The 17,387-nt window shown below is 45.7% G+C and overlaps 1 protein-coding gene across 4 annotated transcripts in view; it reads left to right on the plus strand.

Annotated features, from left to right (window-relative positions):
- The window catches only part of RPS6KC1 (ribosomal protein S6 kinase C1), a 115,528-nt gene that overhangs the window by 96,062 nt on the left and 2,079 nt on the right, over positions 1–17,387 (plus strand). For all 4 annotated transcript variants that reach the window (XM_048490853.1, XM_048490769.1, XM_048491016.1 and 1 more), the window contains 2 exons: positions 9,121–9,203; positions 13,494–13,589. In XM_048490853.1, coding sequence (XP_048346810.1) covers positions 9,121–9,203; positions 13,494–13,589 — 179 coding nt within the window. The remainder of the gene's footprint in view (positions 1–9,120; positions 9,204–13,493; positions 13,590–17,387) is intronic.

Raw genomic sequence — 17,387 nt, forward strand, 5'->3', positions numbered from 1 at the left:
ATCGTACAAGATCCTCAAGTTTAGTGCTAGCCAAAACAGCATGGAACTTTCGACTTCATAAAGCCTTAGCAGAAGGGATTGATTCCAAAATCTTCCCATAATAATCATTATATCCGTTTTTAAAAAGTATGCTTTGCAGTAAAAAATTTAAAAATCTGGTCCTGTACCCAGAATTACAGTCTAGGAACAGAAGTGCATGTCGTAAGAAATGCAAGGCTACTGGCAAAAAAGCTGCCTTCTGCCAAGTTCTTCTCTTCTGTTATATGAAGTGCAGCTTTTTCAGTATCCTGACATCATTATACTCTGCCCTGGCAATGGTGGCCAGTAATGTGCAGCAGAGAGTGGTGGTGATGGGACTCAAGAGATGACTGCCATTTTCAGCAGCAGCCCTGGGTTGCTTAGTGCTTGTAGTTCTCCCCTAAGTAGTCAAGTGTATTAGGTCAGAGAAAGATGAGAAGGATCGTAAGAAAAAGCAGAAAGAACTTCCCAGCCCAATTGTTGTTGATGACTAGAGAAAATGTGTCATTTGAAGCTAAATTCTTGGTTAATAATAATTCTATAGCATTTTAATAGCAGTTTATTAGCCAACAATGTGAGAGTGTAAAGAACATCAATAGCTGTGAAGTGCTTGATTCATTTTTTTAAAAAAAATATACATACAAACACAACTTTTTTTGTTTTAATATTTTAAGCATATCTGAGCACGTGATGTTTGGATAAAAGGGCAAAGTTGTCCTGAACTCATGATGCGAATGTTTCACTTCTGTTTAAATATCCCTTTGCTCCCGCTGTCCCCCTGGGAATCCTTATCACATATTTGTGCTAAAAAAACATTAACCACCTGCCCTGTGCTTTGTAGTATCAGCGACGGATCTTTTTATCTCTTGGTTAATGTGCCTTGGTATTTTGAAAGGGGGAGGTAGGCAGTGGGGGAGGGGAGGGAAAAGGAGTGCAGAGGGAAAAATTCCAGTAACAGATTCGATTTACAGGGACAGAAAATTTGAGCAAATGCCAAGCTAGCAGGGGGGCCATTATTTTGTTCTATAAATAAGTTTGAAAAAGAAACACACCGTACACACACACAAACCTTTTGCATCAACATGTTTTGGTCTAATTGAGGGGAAAGCAAGAAAAATAAATTTTGAAATGCAAATGATCACCTTCTGTTATTGACATACTTTTTTTTCTTTGCCAACTTTATGATCTTGGATTTTAAAGAACCGTTGTCGGAAAGATAAGAGAAAGCATAAGGTGCTGTTATCCATGTTTCTAGCACATGGATAACCTAAACTTTTTAAAAAAAAACCTTGCAACTTTTAGAAACTTTGTGTGGGTGTACCAAAATGGCTGTCAGGTGGCTAACAAGCATCTGAATCAGTGGAAATGAATTTGGTCCAAGGCAGAATCATGCTGCCATCCATTACCTGGCCACACATTTAATATTTCACTAATATCATATGATTAACTAGGACTTCTGTCCCTGTTCAGCTAGAATGATGAACTGGGGCTCTCCTGATCAGAGGGCTTCCCTTGTGTCACAAAGCAGTCCATTGGGTGGGTTAACTCTTCTTGGTCCTTACTAGAGGTAGGTGATTCTGTTAAATCATCCAACCCCCCCCCCCTTTTTTTGATCAGTTTTTGTTGTTGTTTTTAAACCCAGTCTATTTGACAGAGCCAAATTAGTCTGGTGCTGAAAATGTCAAAAAGGTTTTGGCTTCTTTGGCTTTGGCTTGCAGGGAGTGGAGCTCTCCGCTCCCTGTAAGTACCCCCTCCCAGTTGCAAAGCTGGATTCTAGCTTTGCAACTGGGGAGGAAGCCAAGTTGCCTGCAGAGAGCAGAGCATTCACTTGAACCTGTCTCTCAACCTGCCACAGGAGGGGAAAACTTCTGCCCACCATTGCTTCTCAAATCCAAATTTCAGTGAAAAGCCAAATAAAGCCAAAGGGTATCAGCTCTATTTAATCTGACCGAAAATTCCTGGGTTTTAAAAACTGAAACCCAAAATGTACTGAGCACAACTGTTTGTGCTCAGCCCTTGTCCGTACCTTTCAGTGCTTTTGGAAAGCCAGGGAAGAGACGCCATGTGCTAAATTGTTAGGGATTCTTTCTGCAGCTCAGTAAATTTCCATTGTGCTTCACATTCTGCTGGTAATTTCAGCTATTGGCATTTCAGAGGAGAAGGAAAGCAGTAATATTTGCAACATAAGTTTCAGAAATGAATGTTGGGTTGAGCCCTTTGTACACATGGAGCTTCAATGAAGGAGGGTGGTTCTCAGTGTATGGCCTTTTGAATATTGGAAATTGACCTTCCTTCCATAGCATCAAAGCTAGGTGGCCTGTGTTGATCACTGAGGCACCCAAATGATGCTGCCTATAAGCAAGAGGGAGGTTTTCAGCATAACTAAGAGAAATCCCAGTTATGCAGAAAGGTGTAACATTTCCAATTCATGCTAGAGGGTCCCCACCCCACAAAGAATCTTCTGTGGTACTATGGAACCCTGGTGATGCATGGGCCTGAGTCCTGTGTCCTCAGCAGCTGTTGGGATGAACAGAATTTAATTCTATAACCCATTGATTGGTGAAAGTTGGAGAATATCAGGTGCTATCACAGGTGAATCCCCCACTAAGTTTCTTCAGGCTGCTGGGGTGCAAAGTTTCTCCTTTTTGCAGTATAACACTGGTTTATGAAGGACTAAGACTGGTGTTGTTTCCTTCTGTCCTCCTAATGAGTAGCTTCCAAACCAGTATTGAAGTTGTGGAGGGGGTAAGCATCTCTCCTGACAGCTTAAAGGAACATAATGGGGAGGGGGTGAAAATATGGGGTGAGGCCAGAGGTGTATTGGGGACAAATGGCGCCCAGGGACAACACGTGCACTGCCCTGCACCCCTGCACCCCTCCCGTGCTTGGGGCGAGGCTCAGGGGAGAGGGCAGTTCGGATGGGCTCTTCAGCAGCTGGCCTGCTGCTGTGACACCCATCCAAACTCCCCCTGCCTCCCTGCAAGCCGCCTCTTGCCCTCCCCCAGGCCATGGGGAGGGCAGAAGCTGGCCTGCAGGGAGGTGGATGGGTAGGGCGCTGCAGCAGGCGGCCCAGGAGCCAGCCTGTCACCGTGGTGCCTGTCCTAGCTGCCCCCGTGGCCCTGGGGAGGGAAGGAGGCAGCTCAGATGGGCGCCGCAAAGACAGAGCCAGCTCCTGGCAGCAGCGAGCTCAGCGGCTCCTCATCCGGGCCTGGGTGTTCCCCCCCCCCCCCATGGTTGCTACCACCGGCGCCTGGCAGCTCTCTCTGTGAAGGCAACAGCAACCAAGGCCACCAGCAGCCGGAAGTCAGCGAGTGCCAGCTGGGTCCTTGCGCCTGGCTTCTCCTGTGGTGCTGTGCCTGGCAGCTCTCTTTGTGAAGGCAGCAGCAACTGTGCCTGCCAGCAGATCTGCAGTGGGCCTGAAGCTGACGAACATGGTTCCAGCATGGAGGGAGCAGCTGGTCACCACACCACACGAAAAGCCGGGTGCAGGGACCCAACTGGCGCCTGCAGCTCTCTCCATGCCCGGGCCGTGCTCGCCGACTTTGGGCCCGCCAGCCTGTAATTGCTGCTGTCTTCACAGAGAGAGCCACAGGGCATCGGCAGCAGCAACTGGGGTGGGGTGGGGGGAGAGACTGACTGGCAGGTTGGCTCCCCGGCTGGCTGGTAAGTGCCTGGGCCCGGCCAAGAAGCTGCTAAGCCACCTCAGCAATCAATTAGAGGGCGCCCAGGCTTCCCTGCATCGCCATGCGCCACTGCTACTGACATCAAGGGCTGCTATTGTCTGAGGGGCTATTTTGTGCCCCCTCAAATGATAGGATGGCATTCGCCTGGGACATGTGACCCCACATGCCTCCATGGGTGGTACGCCCCTGGGTGAGGCTCCATAGGGTGGTACCTGTGCTGTTTAAAACCAGAGAATTTTCTTGCCTGTTCCATTTGATGTGGATGTGGCTGCTGAAGTGCTTGTTGGTCGTGTAGCTCACCCACAGCATGGGCAACATTTCTATGTGCTAAATGGGCTCCTTGAAGCATGCAAAAACAAACAAACTGGTTTTCAATGTAAATAAGGAGGAAAAGTAATCCAAAAAATTAATTGAAGACTAAGTATTTGTTGAACAATGTTTCTCTGCTGCTTTTTCACGTAGTTCAGGGTCCCCAGTGTAGCAAACATTAAAACACTTCAAATATTTAAAAGCATTTAAAATGTATGTACAAAATACATTATGTAGTTAAATAAAGCATAATAAAAGCACATAAAGCTTAGCATGTCTGTTTACCCATTGGGGGCACAGAGTGATGCAGTCAATTGCATGTCAGTTTACTATATCTTGCAGTAGAAGATTTGGTGAGGGGGTAGTAGATTTCTCAACAGTCCCACCTCCACCCTAGCACCTCTTTATGAGCTCCAGACTAGTTGATCCGACATGAGAAAGCCCTGATTTGCCAGCAGGGTTGGCTTGGCGTGTCCTTTGTACCCATTCTATATTGTGGTTTCCTTGAATGAGCAAATGCATTTGAGCACTTTGTTTTTGAGTGTTGTTGACAGCCTCCCCCCGCCCCGCCCCCCCATCACCGGCTCCAGGAACAAAGTCCAGTTCGGAATTGACCAGTGAAACCATAATTCTCAGCAGAGTCATTTGCATTAGATTGGCCACAAGGATGTGAGCTTAGTTCTACATGTGTGGAAAAAAAATAATTTGCTCTCCAACATAATTGGAAGTAGTTAAAGGGCAGGCTGGGAGTGACTGTTTGCCATCTTTGATAACACAGAACTAAACAACTTTGTCCTTTCATACTGCCAGATGGCATTAGAGGAAGTTTTAAATCCATCCTAGGGCAACTGATGGGAAGAAAAAGAAGAATCCCTTCCAGTTGATGTTAATCTTTGTTTTAAAGGACACGGGAAACTGTTTTTTTCTTTTCCCAAACCAGAATATAGATACTTTAAATATAACTTCCATAGGTTACTTGTATTTTGGACTGCAATTGATTTTGTCAGGAGTTCCTTGCTTGCCTTAAACACTCACACAACCAATATATAAGGTTTGCTGTAAACCTGTCGTGTTTAGTAGTGTTGTGAACTGAAAAGGCCCAACATTGTTTGACCAGTGCAGGACACGGGAGGAGCTTGCCAAAACGGCAGCTCGTTGGAGACAAAGTCCAAAGAGAGTTTGGGATCAGGAAAATGCCTGGCACAGTGGCTTAGCCTCAGTTTCTGGACACTGTGATGTCAGGGTGTGCAGAGTGAAATTCAGTCCAGACTCAAGGCCAGCGAAGAACTCCAGGTTGGCAGTCCACAGGTCAAGGCTAGCAAGGAATGGAAAACCAGATTCACACTGGAAATGGAAAGGAGATGTGCATGTAATCAGTGGGAGGAAATGCAAAAGCCAATCGCAGAGAATCAAGTCTGATGAAGAAGGAAGGTTTATTCCTATCTTGTCTATGTGAACTGAATGTGAGGGGTGGGGTAAAAGAAAGTGATTATTTGGGGCCTGGGAAATGTTTGTGATGTCTCTATGAGTGGGTCAGGCCATTGCTGGAAGCTTTGACAATGGAGTGGATGATGATCTCCCTTCTATCACTGCTTTGGATCTGAACTGAGGAGGAGAGATGGAACCGAATGAGATGAGAAAGACTTGAACAGGGCACTCCCAAACTCACTTGTTCAAGAGAAGGAACGAGAAAGGAATAGGACAACTCTGGTCCCAGCTAAATCTTTAAATGGATGTTTCATTGTATTGTCAAAGGCTTTAATGGCCAGAGTCAACTGGCTGTTGTGGGTGTGGTCTGGTAGTTTTTCACCTAATGTTTTGTCCACATCAATGGCTGACATCTTCAGAGGCACGTCACGGTAAGAATGCCACAGAGAGAAACCTGTCTTACCATGACATGCCTCCGAAGATGCCACCCATAGATGCAGGAAAAAATTAGGTGCAAAAACTACCAGACCATGTTCACACAGCCTGGAAAACCCACAACAGCCAGGATCTTTCACTCTTTGTTATGCTGCAAATGTTTGTTCTGATCAGGTCAGTGATACAGGAAGGTGAGCAAACCTTTCTGCCCAAGCAAAATGGGCAGTCCCATTTAAGTGGCCAGGCGCATGGAGGCTTCCTGGTGGCATAGGGAGGCTTGCAAAGTGAGAAAGCCTTCTTGCCGCCAAGAAGCCCCCACTGGGCTTGATAGACTTACACCACCTTTTGGGTGGCATAAATCTAATGTTTCAGCTGCCGGCGTAACTCAGCTAATGGCCAGGAGGAAGATGACTAACATTGGCTCCTCCCCCAGCCCACCCCCACCACACTGGTAGGGATGCTGGGACATTGGCATGGTGTCCCAGTGCCGGGGAGGGCCACGGTGGCTGCACGCCGGCAGATAAGCCCCTCCCCCAGTGCCTCGGGGAGGGCAAATCAACCAGCCTGGCCATGCGCCACTCCGATGGATGGATTTTCCCCTCCTTTCGATGGAGCCATTAATTTCCATCATATTTTCTCCTTCCCTTGGAGCTGCTATGTGCCCCATTGGAAAAACACTACCTATACTTCCCTGCAGAACGAATAGCATTAGTCCCTTTTTCCTATTGTGCCACATCCTAATCTTAATCAGATACAACCTCACTCATGTCTGTTATTTATAATTTGAAAGCCAGAAGATCTGTGCCTGGATCTCCCATTGCCACATCCAGGTTGGCTCTTAACCTTTCGTTGCCAGCAGAGTGATTAGCCTGATATATGGAAGCCATTTTCTGTTAGCTGCCTGTTCCCCACCAGCTTGCTGGATGAAGCACTTCTTTTACGTGCAGAAGATCACTAGTTCAGCCCTGGGGAAGCAGGTCTAGGGGATACCTGTTCTGTACACCACAGAGAGCATGTATCGGATTAGACAGCGCTGGGCTAGATGGAGCTTTGGTCAGAATTTATATACCTGCTTCGGTATGGATATGTGTGTATACATATACACATACAGGGTTGGCTTTTTTGCCAATGCCATATTCTTGCAAAGGGTGAATGAGCAACAAGTGATGGTATTTTTCATAATGGAAATATTCCAACCAGAACTCCATTGAGTTATGCCTGGGTGATGCCAGGCACTTCCATTGCATATACAGCACAAATCAGTTTCTGTAGCAGGCATCGTGCAAAGAACTGATCCAGAACCCAACTCCTTTCCACTACATAATGCAGAATTGCCATGATAGAAAAGCAGCTAGTCGCTTAGGCTTAGGGGTCACTGCCATTGTATTGTGTAAATGACTAGGCTGATGGATACAAATGAAATGGCTTCGTTATTGAGAGTGGGTATTTGGGTTCAGATTGACTGCAATATTAATGTCTTTGGAGGAGGGTTGGAGGGAAGAGAGCATTTTTCCACCATGTGACATTACATTAGCTGGCTGGACTGTGTACCACTTGAAAGCACTTCATAATGTATAGTTCTTAATTTTTTTTCCCCTGGGATGTATTGTGGAGCTCAGAGGTAGCCTTATTGATGTGACATCTTGAGCCTTATTTCTGTCAATAGGTTGCAAAGAGACCCATTCCAAGGGAAGGCAGAATAGACAGCAAAATATTTACATGCAGCTTTTTTCTTCATTAAGGAAAACCTCTCTGAAAAGCAAAACAGGAGAAGGAGGGGATATTGGAGAGTGGACAGGAAAATGAAAAGTCATTTGGTCAAAGCCGTTTCTAGGCTGCAATCCTATGCATACCCATTTGAAAGTAAGCTTTGTTGAACAATGGCATTTGTTTCTAAGTAAACAAGCATTGGACTAGGCTGTTAGCAGAACTTATGTTCTGGTGAACAGTGGCTTTTGGCTCTTTAGAAATTGAAGCTCTGAATAAAGTAGCCATTTGTACAGAGAAACTTACATTTGAACACAGCTTTCTTTGCTCACAAAGGACAACAAAGCAACACATCGTGAACTGGACCATGTGTTTTTTTTTATGGGACTGACTGTGCTTTAAAATGTATGGGAGGAAACTTCTGAGTGGTGCAGAACTCTTGGTTTGTTCCAGCGTAGAAGCCTTTCGAGGGAGATGCTGCCCTAATTAGGCCTGTGGTCATTTAGAAGAAAAGTTGCAAGTGACCATCGGTGTAGCTATAATGGGACGGGGTGGAGACAAACACCACAGGCGGATTGCCGTTGGGTCACGTGGGGGCGGAAAATCGTCCTGACACTGCTCTTCCTTCCCCGCTCAGCCCGCCCCTGCCCCACCAGACTGCTCCTGAAGGAGCAGCCTGGCGGCGCTGCTATCTGGCACCCCTTGGCCCTGCCAGGCCCCTCGGTCCCGCCAGGCTGCCTGAGACTGCCACCACGCCGCCTAAGGTAAGTAGGTAAGTGGGGCAGGGTGGGGTGGGGGGGTGCCTTCCCTCCCCCCCACGCCACCCCAAAAGGCCTCTGTTGGGCCTGCGGGGGCCTGGCAGAGGCCTTCCCTCCCCCCACACCACCCCATGAGGCTGTCTCCCCATGCCACCTTCCCCCACTCCTAGCGTGGCTTGCGTGATTCTTGTGTTCAGACATGTGGCCAGGGGCTTCAGCTGTGATGTGCTGGTGATTTTGGTGTGACAATGCAAAAATAATGAGTATCCATGTTTTCCAAGCAGGTTTTTGTGCCCTGGAGCATGGGATGTGTGATCATTGTGTTCAGACATGTGTTGCAGTTATGCCGCTCTCTTGCCCCATGCTTAGGGAAGCCTACCCCCCCCCCCCTTGAATTCACTTCTGTTCCATTTCTAATCGGGATGGTTCTTCCTCCAAGATGGGGTGGGAATTGTATTTTGTTTAAATGGCTTCTCTGCAAAAATAACTTGTCAGTGAGACAGTGTGAGTGCGTTTTGCCCAAATTTCTGTTCAGGAGTATGGCACAGGATCGGGGCAGAGAGGAGCAAATACTAAGCACTGAGAAAGTCTCTGTTGTCATTCCAAATTTTGAATCTGGTGATGTGCAGCTCCATGGAAAAAAGGCGACCTGAACTAGAGTGGGCCGAAGGGTGTAATAGCTCCAGATATGTGCCGTCAGCATTAAAGAGTCTCCTTGTAAAAAGGCAGGTTTCAAGGTGTATCTGACCTTTGAATTTTAATTGCAAATGTCATTCATTCAGAAGTAGGAGCTGTCTTTGAAGAATCAGAAGCCTGCGATTGGTGGAGTCTGGGCGCCCTTCTCTTTGAACTCCTTTCAGGGAAGGTAGGTATTGCTGATGTGTAGTGAGAGAGGGAAGGCTAAACATGGGGAGAAACTCTCAGTGACTTTTTATTTTGAATACTTGTATTTAAACATACAGAATGCAAACCACCATGACATTCTGGGCTCTTCAGCCAGTGGAAGGCATTCAGAGACGCAGGTGTTGCATCCTTCACCAGTTATCTCATATGACTATTCTTACAGCAAAGAAGTAGGACTTGGATTAATTCAGACAATGTTAAATCAGTTTCAAGATAGACCATACTGGTTCAATCTACAAATTCAATCTACAAAACATATTGCTTAGGGCAATGTACGGTTAAGATCTGTTCCCTTTGAAAATGTGGTATATAGGGTCAATTTATTTTATTTTATTTATTATTTCATTTTTATACCGCCCTCCCCCGGAGGGCTCAGGGTGGTGTACAACACTGACAAACAAATAGAAGCAAAATAAATACAAAATTAAGAATTAAAATGCAGCATTCAATTATCAAACCCAATTAAAATAGATGGCATCCGACTATTAAAACTCCCCTTGAGAGAGGGACAGTGGGTCTTAGAGTGTTTCGGGCACCCACATCAGCAGCTGGTCTCCCCAAAGGCCCGGTGGAATAGCTCAGTCTTGCAGGCCCTGCAGAACTTGTTAAGGTCCCACAGGGCCCGGACAGCTGGAGGGAGAGCATTCCACCAGGCAGGGGCCAGGGCCGTAAAAGCCCTGGCCCTAGTGGAGGCCAGCCGCATCATAGAGGGGGCGGGGATCACCAGCAAATTGGCCTCTGCTGAACACAGGGACTGGCGTGGGACATATGGGGCCAGACGGTCTCGTAGGTACGAGGGTCCCAGGCCGCGTAAGGCCTTGAAGATATATTTAACTCTTTGCTATATGGCACTTTGGGAAGGGACTTTCACCTCAATGCCCTGCGTGTGGAATTTCTACAGGCTGTTGGCTACCTGTCGCTAGAGATAGTGTGGTGGACCAGGTGAACCTCTAGTCTGATCCAGAAAGGCTGCTCTTTTTTTGCATTCTTAACTTCTCTTTTGGGGTTCTACAGAATTCCACAAAAGCAGAGAACAGGCAGATCAAAATTTGCAGCAGCAAAAATTGATTAATTTTGAAAGTCACTTGGAGGGTCTATTTGGATTATCAAATCTGATAGTTGAAGTTCTGCCTTTTCATTATTAATAGAATCCTTCCTCGCTGGCACTTGTTCCGGGACCTTTGCAAATCTGGCTGGTTGGGAAGAGATATTGGGGCACATTAGCAGAAGTAGGACCAGGGAGACCTGAGTTCAAATGCACATTTAGCCATGAAGCATACTGAAAGTTTAGCCTGCCTCATATGATTGTTGTGAAAGTACAGTGGGTAAGGGAGAACCATCTATACCATACTGAGATCCTTGGAGGAACAGCAGGATAACAGTTTGCTAGTGAGAGAGAGTGTTTTCAGTGGTACCCAAAGTCTGCTGTTTAAAGAAGAGCATCATCTCCCCCATGGCAGTAAATTAGCAAGGTCTGCCGCTGATTTGGCCCTCCAGATGATCATGGACTGGAAGGGGCTGATGGGAATTGTAGTCCATGAAAATATGGAGGGCCACAGTTGAAAACCCCTGGTTTAGAATATTTGCTGTCAAAACCAAAAGAAAAATAACCAACCCCAAATTCCCCCTCCCCTGTTGAAAGATGCCTGCCATTAAGAACCCCTTGAAAGCCCAGTCAAATAGCCAGGTCTTGCAGCAGCTCTAGAAGATTTTGAAGGAGGGGGCACTCTTCACCTCTTCAGGGAGCCTATTCCATGATGTGAAAGGCCTTGTCTCTGGTTGATGCCAGATGGGCCATCCTAAATGATATAATAGCCAACAGATGGCTGCCAGATATCCATAGTTGGTTCACAGGGATTTATAGATGGAGATGGTCCTTCAAATATTGGCACATGCCAAGCCCATACCTGTAAAAAAGGAATCACAGAAGGCTCCAGGAGTCCCTACTTCCTTGTACAAAAAAGTGAGATGATGCCTATAAAATGCCCAGTGCCAAAGGAATCCTGAGATGGAGATAGAACTTTACAGTTGGAGATAGAACTTTACAGTTGGTTGAATAGCCAGTAGGAAGTTGCACAAGTGAGTATTTCTATTGGAACTTGTGACCATGGCAATTTAATTGCTACAAATGGTGCTAAATTATGACTAGTTTCAGGATAATGCAGTAATATTTATTTATTTATTTATTTATTTATTTATTTATTTATTTATTTATTTATTTATTTATTTATTATTTGGATTTTTATACCGCCCAATCCCCGAGGGGCTCTGGGCGGTGTACAACATAAAACATAATTAAAACACCAGTTAAAACAATTTAAGGCAGCAATAATAACAAGAGGCGTCCAGCAACCCCACTTTTAAAAACCCTCCCTAAGAGGGAGGGACGGTGAGTCCCATTTGTTGGAGCAGGGGGGGGGGGCGCCATCAGCAGCTGGTCTCTCCAAAGGCCCGGCGGAACAACTCCGTCTTACAGGCCCTGCGGAACTCACCAAGGTCCCACAGGGCCCGGACAGTTGGAGGGAGAGTGTTCCCACCAGGCCGAGGCCAAGGGGCCGGTAAAGGCGCCTGGCCTCGCGTGGAGGCCAGCCGCGATCATCGAGGGGCCAGGGACTTCACCAACAGATTGGCTCTCCACAGCCGCGGAGAGGCCGCGTAGGGACATATGGGGTGATGCGGTCTCTGAAGGTAACGAAGGGGTCCCAGGCCGCTGTAAGGCCTTTGAAAGGTCCAACACCCAGCACCTTGAAAAATGATTCGAAACTCCACCGAGCCAGGTGCAGCTGGCGTAGCACAGGCTGGATATGGTCCCAACTGGAAAACGCTGCCACGTGAAGCAAACCCGCTTGCTGCATGCTGGACCAGTTTGGAGTCTCCAGATCAAGTGCAAGGGAAGGCCCGCTGTGAGCGAAGCTGGTTACAATCAGTCCAATCTGGAGGTGACCGTTGCATGGATCAAGGCAGTGGCCAGGTCCGCTTGGGAGAGGAAGGGAGCTTCAGCCGCCCGGGCCTGGCGAAGATGGAAAAAAGCAACCCAGGTTACATGGGCCACCTGGGTCTCCATAGAGAGAGACAAATCCAGGTGGACCCCCCAGGTTGCGCCGAGACGGAAGGGGTTGGCTTACCAATGTGATCCCCTTCCCACACCGGGCGGCTGGAAAGTCTCCACCCCCTCCTTCGCGGCCAAGCCAGAGGATCTCCGTCTTCGATGGATTCATAGTTTTAACCTGTCCGCTCTGCCGCGAACCAACCAGCCGCACCGCCTTCCAAACAGTGCTGTAGAGCCGCTTGGGAAGGCGGTGACCGCTCCCCTCCATCAACATCAGAATGAGCTGCGTGTCATCCGCATATTGGTGGCACGCCAGCCCAAAACTCCGCACTCAGCTGAGCAAGGGGTCGCATATAGATATTAAATAACAAAGCGGGGATAACGAAGCCCCTGGGGTACACCGCAATAAAGTGGGCACTCTCGGGAGGCTTGATCCCCGCGACCTCACTCTGTTGACCTCCGGCCCCGGAGGAATCGGAGACAACCCATTGAAGCTGACAGTGCCCCGTACTCGAGGCTTAATTGACCTTCAGGCGGGTGCGGGTCAAAGGTCGTGGTCGCACTACTATCAAACGCTCGCGTGTAAGATCTAACAATACCAGCAGCGCCGATCCGGGCCGGGTCAAGCTGAATACGGAGTGTATCTGTGACGGCGACGAGAACAGTCTCCGTCCCATGCCCAGCACGGAAGCCGGACTGGAAGGGATCAAAGGCCGATGCGTCATCCAGGAAACCTTGAAGCTGCTCCAGCACCACTCTCTCAATTACCTTCCCCAGGAACGAAAGATTCGAAACGGGGCGGTAATTGGCCAGATCACTTGGATCTAACGGTGGTCTTTTTAAGAGTGGGTGGACCACTGCCTCCTTCAACCCATCCGGGAAAACTCCTTGCTCAAGGGAGCCATTGATGATACTCAACAGTGTGGGTATTGATTCCTGTTGTATTATAAATATGTATTAATAGCTGTTGTATTATAAATATGGCTGTGCTGCCTTAGAAGAAAGGCAAGATTAAAAAATGCATAGATTAGTGAGACAGAAATGAAGGGACACCATTTCATAGTATTTATTTTATGGATTGATTTGGTTTCTATACTGGCTTTCCCCATTAGCCTGAAAAATAAATGCAGTAATGTAGACATCCTACTTCTATATATCTGTATGTCTTAATAACACAAGTTGTTTCTGATTCGGTTGCTGTAGACTCTGATGGAGTGCCATCCAGCAGGAATCAATACCCACACCACCTTGAACGTACCAGATCACATATCAGAAGAAGCAAGATCACTCCTTCAGCAGGTATATTCCTGGAGAATGAGTATTTATGACTTGTACATACATGCCTGACTCTATACTGCTGGTACCCTAGACTAGTGTGTTGTGGAGATCTGCATTTTCAGTTACACTTCATGGAGGTTTGAAACTTACCCATACCTTTGGTGGCAGATGTTCTGGATTGGAGTTATCTGCCAATCACAGGCCTTACCAGGCAAGGGTCTTGCTTACTTTCCTGACATGCTGGGCATGTCCTGCATTTGGGAACAGTGCTCCCAAGAGCAATAGGTGATGTGCTGACAAGTAAGTGAATTCTAGATCAAATCAAGCCTGAGCTGTCCCTAGAAGCTAAAATACTAAGCTGAGACTAGCATACTTTGGTGACATTATAAGAAGACAAGAGTCATAGGAAAGGACAACAATGCTAGGAAAAGTGGAAGGCAACAGGAAAAAAAGGAAGACCCAACAGGAGATGGATTTACTCTATAAATGGCCTTTAGTTTGCATGAACTGAGCAAGACTTTTAATGGTAGGACATTTTGGAGGTCATTAGTACACAAGGTCATTAGTCACCATCAGTCAGATGACTTGACAGCACAACACAGACAGACACATACACACAGGCTGTTGGCAGGTGCTGCAATTCCTGACTCACTTCCATATGACTTCAGACTTGGGAAGAGCAGTTGAACCTTTCCTCTCCAATGTAAACAGATACTTGAGCTGCAGTTTCCCAGTGTCTTTGCTTGTGGTAAAAAACACATACAAGAGATTGCATAAATGTTTGGAGGAGGTGGTCATTTGCTCATATATTAATTTTTTGAAGATTATTAATCTGGAATAATGATGAATATTTCCAGGAGATTATTTATTTATTTTAAATATATTTACCACTGTGATTACCAAAAAGACAAATCAGTGGGTTCTACATCAAATCTAGCCTGAAATGTCCCCAGAAGCTAAAATGATCAGACTGAGGCTATCATACTTTGGTCACCTTATTAGAAGATGAGAGTCACTGGAAAAGACAGTAATGCTAGGAAAGGATGAAGGCCGCACGAAAAGAGGAAGACCCAGCATGAAATGGACTGACTCTATAAAGGAAGCCACAACCCTCAGTTTCCAAGACCTGAGCAAGGCTGTTAACAATAGGACATTTGGGAGGACATCAATTCATAGGGTTGGCATCAGTCAGAAGTGACTTGACAGCACTTAATACACATACATATGCCTCTTTTAAGACATTTGAGCTGGCTTACAATCTATAAACAAGGTAGGAACATTTTAAGCAGCAACAGAAGGGAACAGCACTAAAAGCAGCAGTCGAACCAATGACTGCAGTGCCAGAGAAGAGCAAAAAAATTGAGGTACTAAAAGCTGGTTAACAAGACAGCCATTTCCTGGCACCTAAAAGATATTTATTTATTTATTTATTTATTCATTCCACTTTTATACCGCCCTCCCCCAAAGGGCTCAGATAGCAAAATGCTTGGCAAACGTTTCCAGAAAATTTCATGACTTCATTATTCACCTAGCTTCTCAACTGCTCAAGTACTTAGAGAAGGGCTTCCTGTGATTACTTCAATTGACAAGCACATTCATGTGGAAGAATCCTGGTTCAGTAGCCTGTTTCCAGATCATTTAGGACTTGAAAAGTTAAATACCAGATCCTTGAATTGTGCCTTGAAAAATGGAGCCAATTGAGGCCTTGATGTAAGAAAACTTCTTTAGATCAAGCTGCCAGACCAGTAAGAGTAGTGAATGGAGTCTAAAGATGCTGCAGATAGAAGAATGGCTCTTCTTCTCAGCACAGTAAGGTCTTCAACCTAGCCCCCAATGCATGTGATGCAACTCCAAAGGCCTGCTTGTTGTACCAGAGCATAATAACTTGCAGTCATGTGCTTTCAGGATCATGAGACAAATTTTGTCTGGAATTTAATCTCACAGAAGGCAGATTGTGTGTGTTATGTGTTTTTTTCCCTCAAAGGGGTTGAATATGAATGGAATTTTACCACAGTCATCTCAGAGAATTTTAGTATAGCAACAATGAACCCTCTTAACTCTCCTGAGATCCCATTTGCTGTTTCCCTCCTTCCTAGTTCAAAGGCACCCGTGTCCAAAAGGAAGCGTTCCAGTCCTGGGCTGCACGTGGGCCACTTTCAGGTTGAAGGGTCTGCCCCCATTGGCTAGTAAATCAACCTTCTGTTGTGTGTCTAGCCAAGGAAACTACCATTCATTGTTGAGGAAGCTTTGTCAGGAAAAGGAAAAGGGGGCTCTTGGCATGGTTAGTCATTTGTCATTATGATTTTCCTCTTCCACCTAGGGTCAGCCCATCACTAAATGCCTAGGAGAGGAACAGTGTGCAGATGTATGCCAAATGTGTCTTGTGACACGGCTTCCAAACTAGTGACCTCATTTTAAATCTTTCCCCCACCCCCTTGAAACACCTAACTGACTGAGTCTTCCATAATTCAGAGGCTTTTATTATTTATTTTTGATTGTCAAAGGATTAGATGAAGTTCTTAAGGCTTCCTTCACTGCCATTGTGTCTACACTCTCTTTTTCAAAGGTTGTCCCAGCTAGCATAATAATCCAGCATGTTTTCTAACAATGTAGATCTACTGCAATTTATTCTGCATTTGCTTCTGGAGATTAAAGTTCTTTTTCTTGCAAAGGGGGAAACCTTCAGAACATAAATTTCTTTGCACTTAACTTCCCCACCTGCTGTCACTTGTTATATTTCCAGAGGACTGCAGAGCGACAGTCTCTCTGACTGCTTATTTGCTGGCTCATGTATATTCAGAAGAAGTTTGCTTTGCTATTTGAGTTATCGTTACCTAGTGAGATTTTAAGTGGCGGAGCCAACTTAAGATGTGCAAATGAATACATTTTATGGGGAATTTCTCACTTTGATTATTGGGTGTAGGCATTTGAACACATGTGCCAAAGGAGAATATAGAGTACTCCTAAATGACAATTGGATGTCGGTAGCTGTATTATGCTGGAGTCAGTAGAGGAAACCTAGAAATGGAATTATTCTTTTGAACTGTATATTTAGAATGTGACAGTCTCATAAGATGGCAGAATGTAAACTTGGTCTCTTTATCTTTGGTAAATATTTTCATACCTCTTTGCTGGTTACCCCCTTTCAAGTAGTCATTCTTCATCCAAATCCATAGATGTGGAGATGCTGCTTCGCTTTCTGCTTGTATCCAGCTCTTTTTTGAAGAGAGATTGTAGATTTTTTCAGTGCAAAGTAAACAAGCTAGTTAGTTTTAATAAGTGGCAACAGGCTGTTCCAGTGTTTTTGTTACAGCTACTTTTGGTCACAATGAAAATCTCCAAAGCCCAAAACCCAAAAAAGACTTTAGAGGTGAGATAAGGTATAAATAAGGTTTTATTCCACTGCAGAAAGGAATAAAAATAATCTTTTGCTAGATTCTGGAGATTAGAAGCAATTTACAGAAGTGAGATGCAGGCATTCCTATAAGTTCACAAGTTGTAAGATGTGCATCATTGATACCACATTGCAAATTGCAAAAGGTGCATCACTGTTACCTTACTGATGACATTGTTTTTGTCCACAGAATCATAAACTGTACACTCTATATTGTTATTCTTCTGTTATCAAAAGACTCATTAGAACATAAGAAAGAGCCTGCTGGATCAGACCAGAGTCCATCTAGTCCAGCACTCTGCTACTCGCAGTGGCCCACCAGATAACTTTGGGAGCTCTTTTGTCCTCCTATAAACATGAGGAAAGATTTCCCCAATCTTTTATAACTTATGTGTTCTATAGGCTCATGTGGAAGTTCTGCTGCT

This window comes from Sphaerodactylus townsendi, linkage group LG01 (assembly GCF_021028975.2).
Source record: "Sphaerodactylus townsendi isolate TG3544 linkage group LG01, MPM_Stown_v2.3, whole genome shotgun sequence".
In the NCBI taxonomy this organism is placed as follows: domain Eukaryota; kingdom Metazoa; phylum Chordata; class Lepidosauria; order Squamata; family Sphaerodactylidae; genus Sphaerodactylus; species Sphaerodactylus townsendi.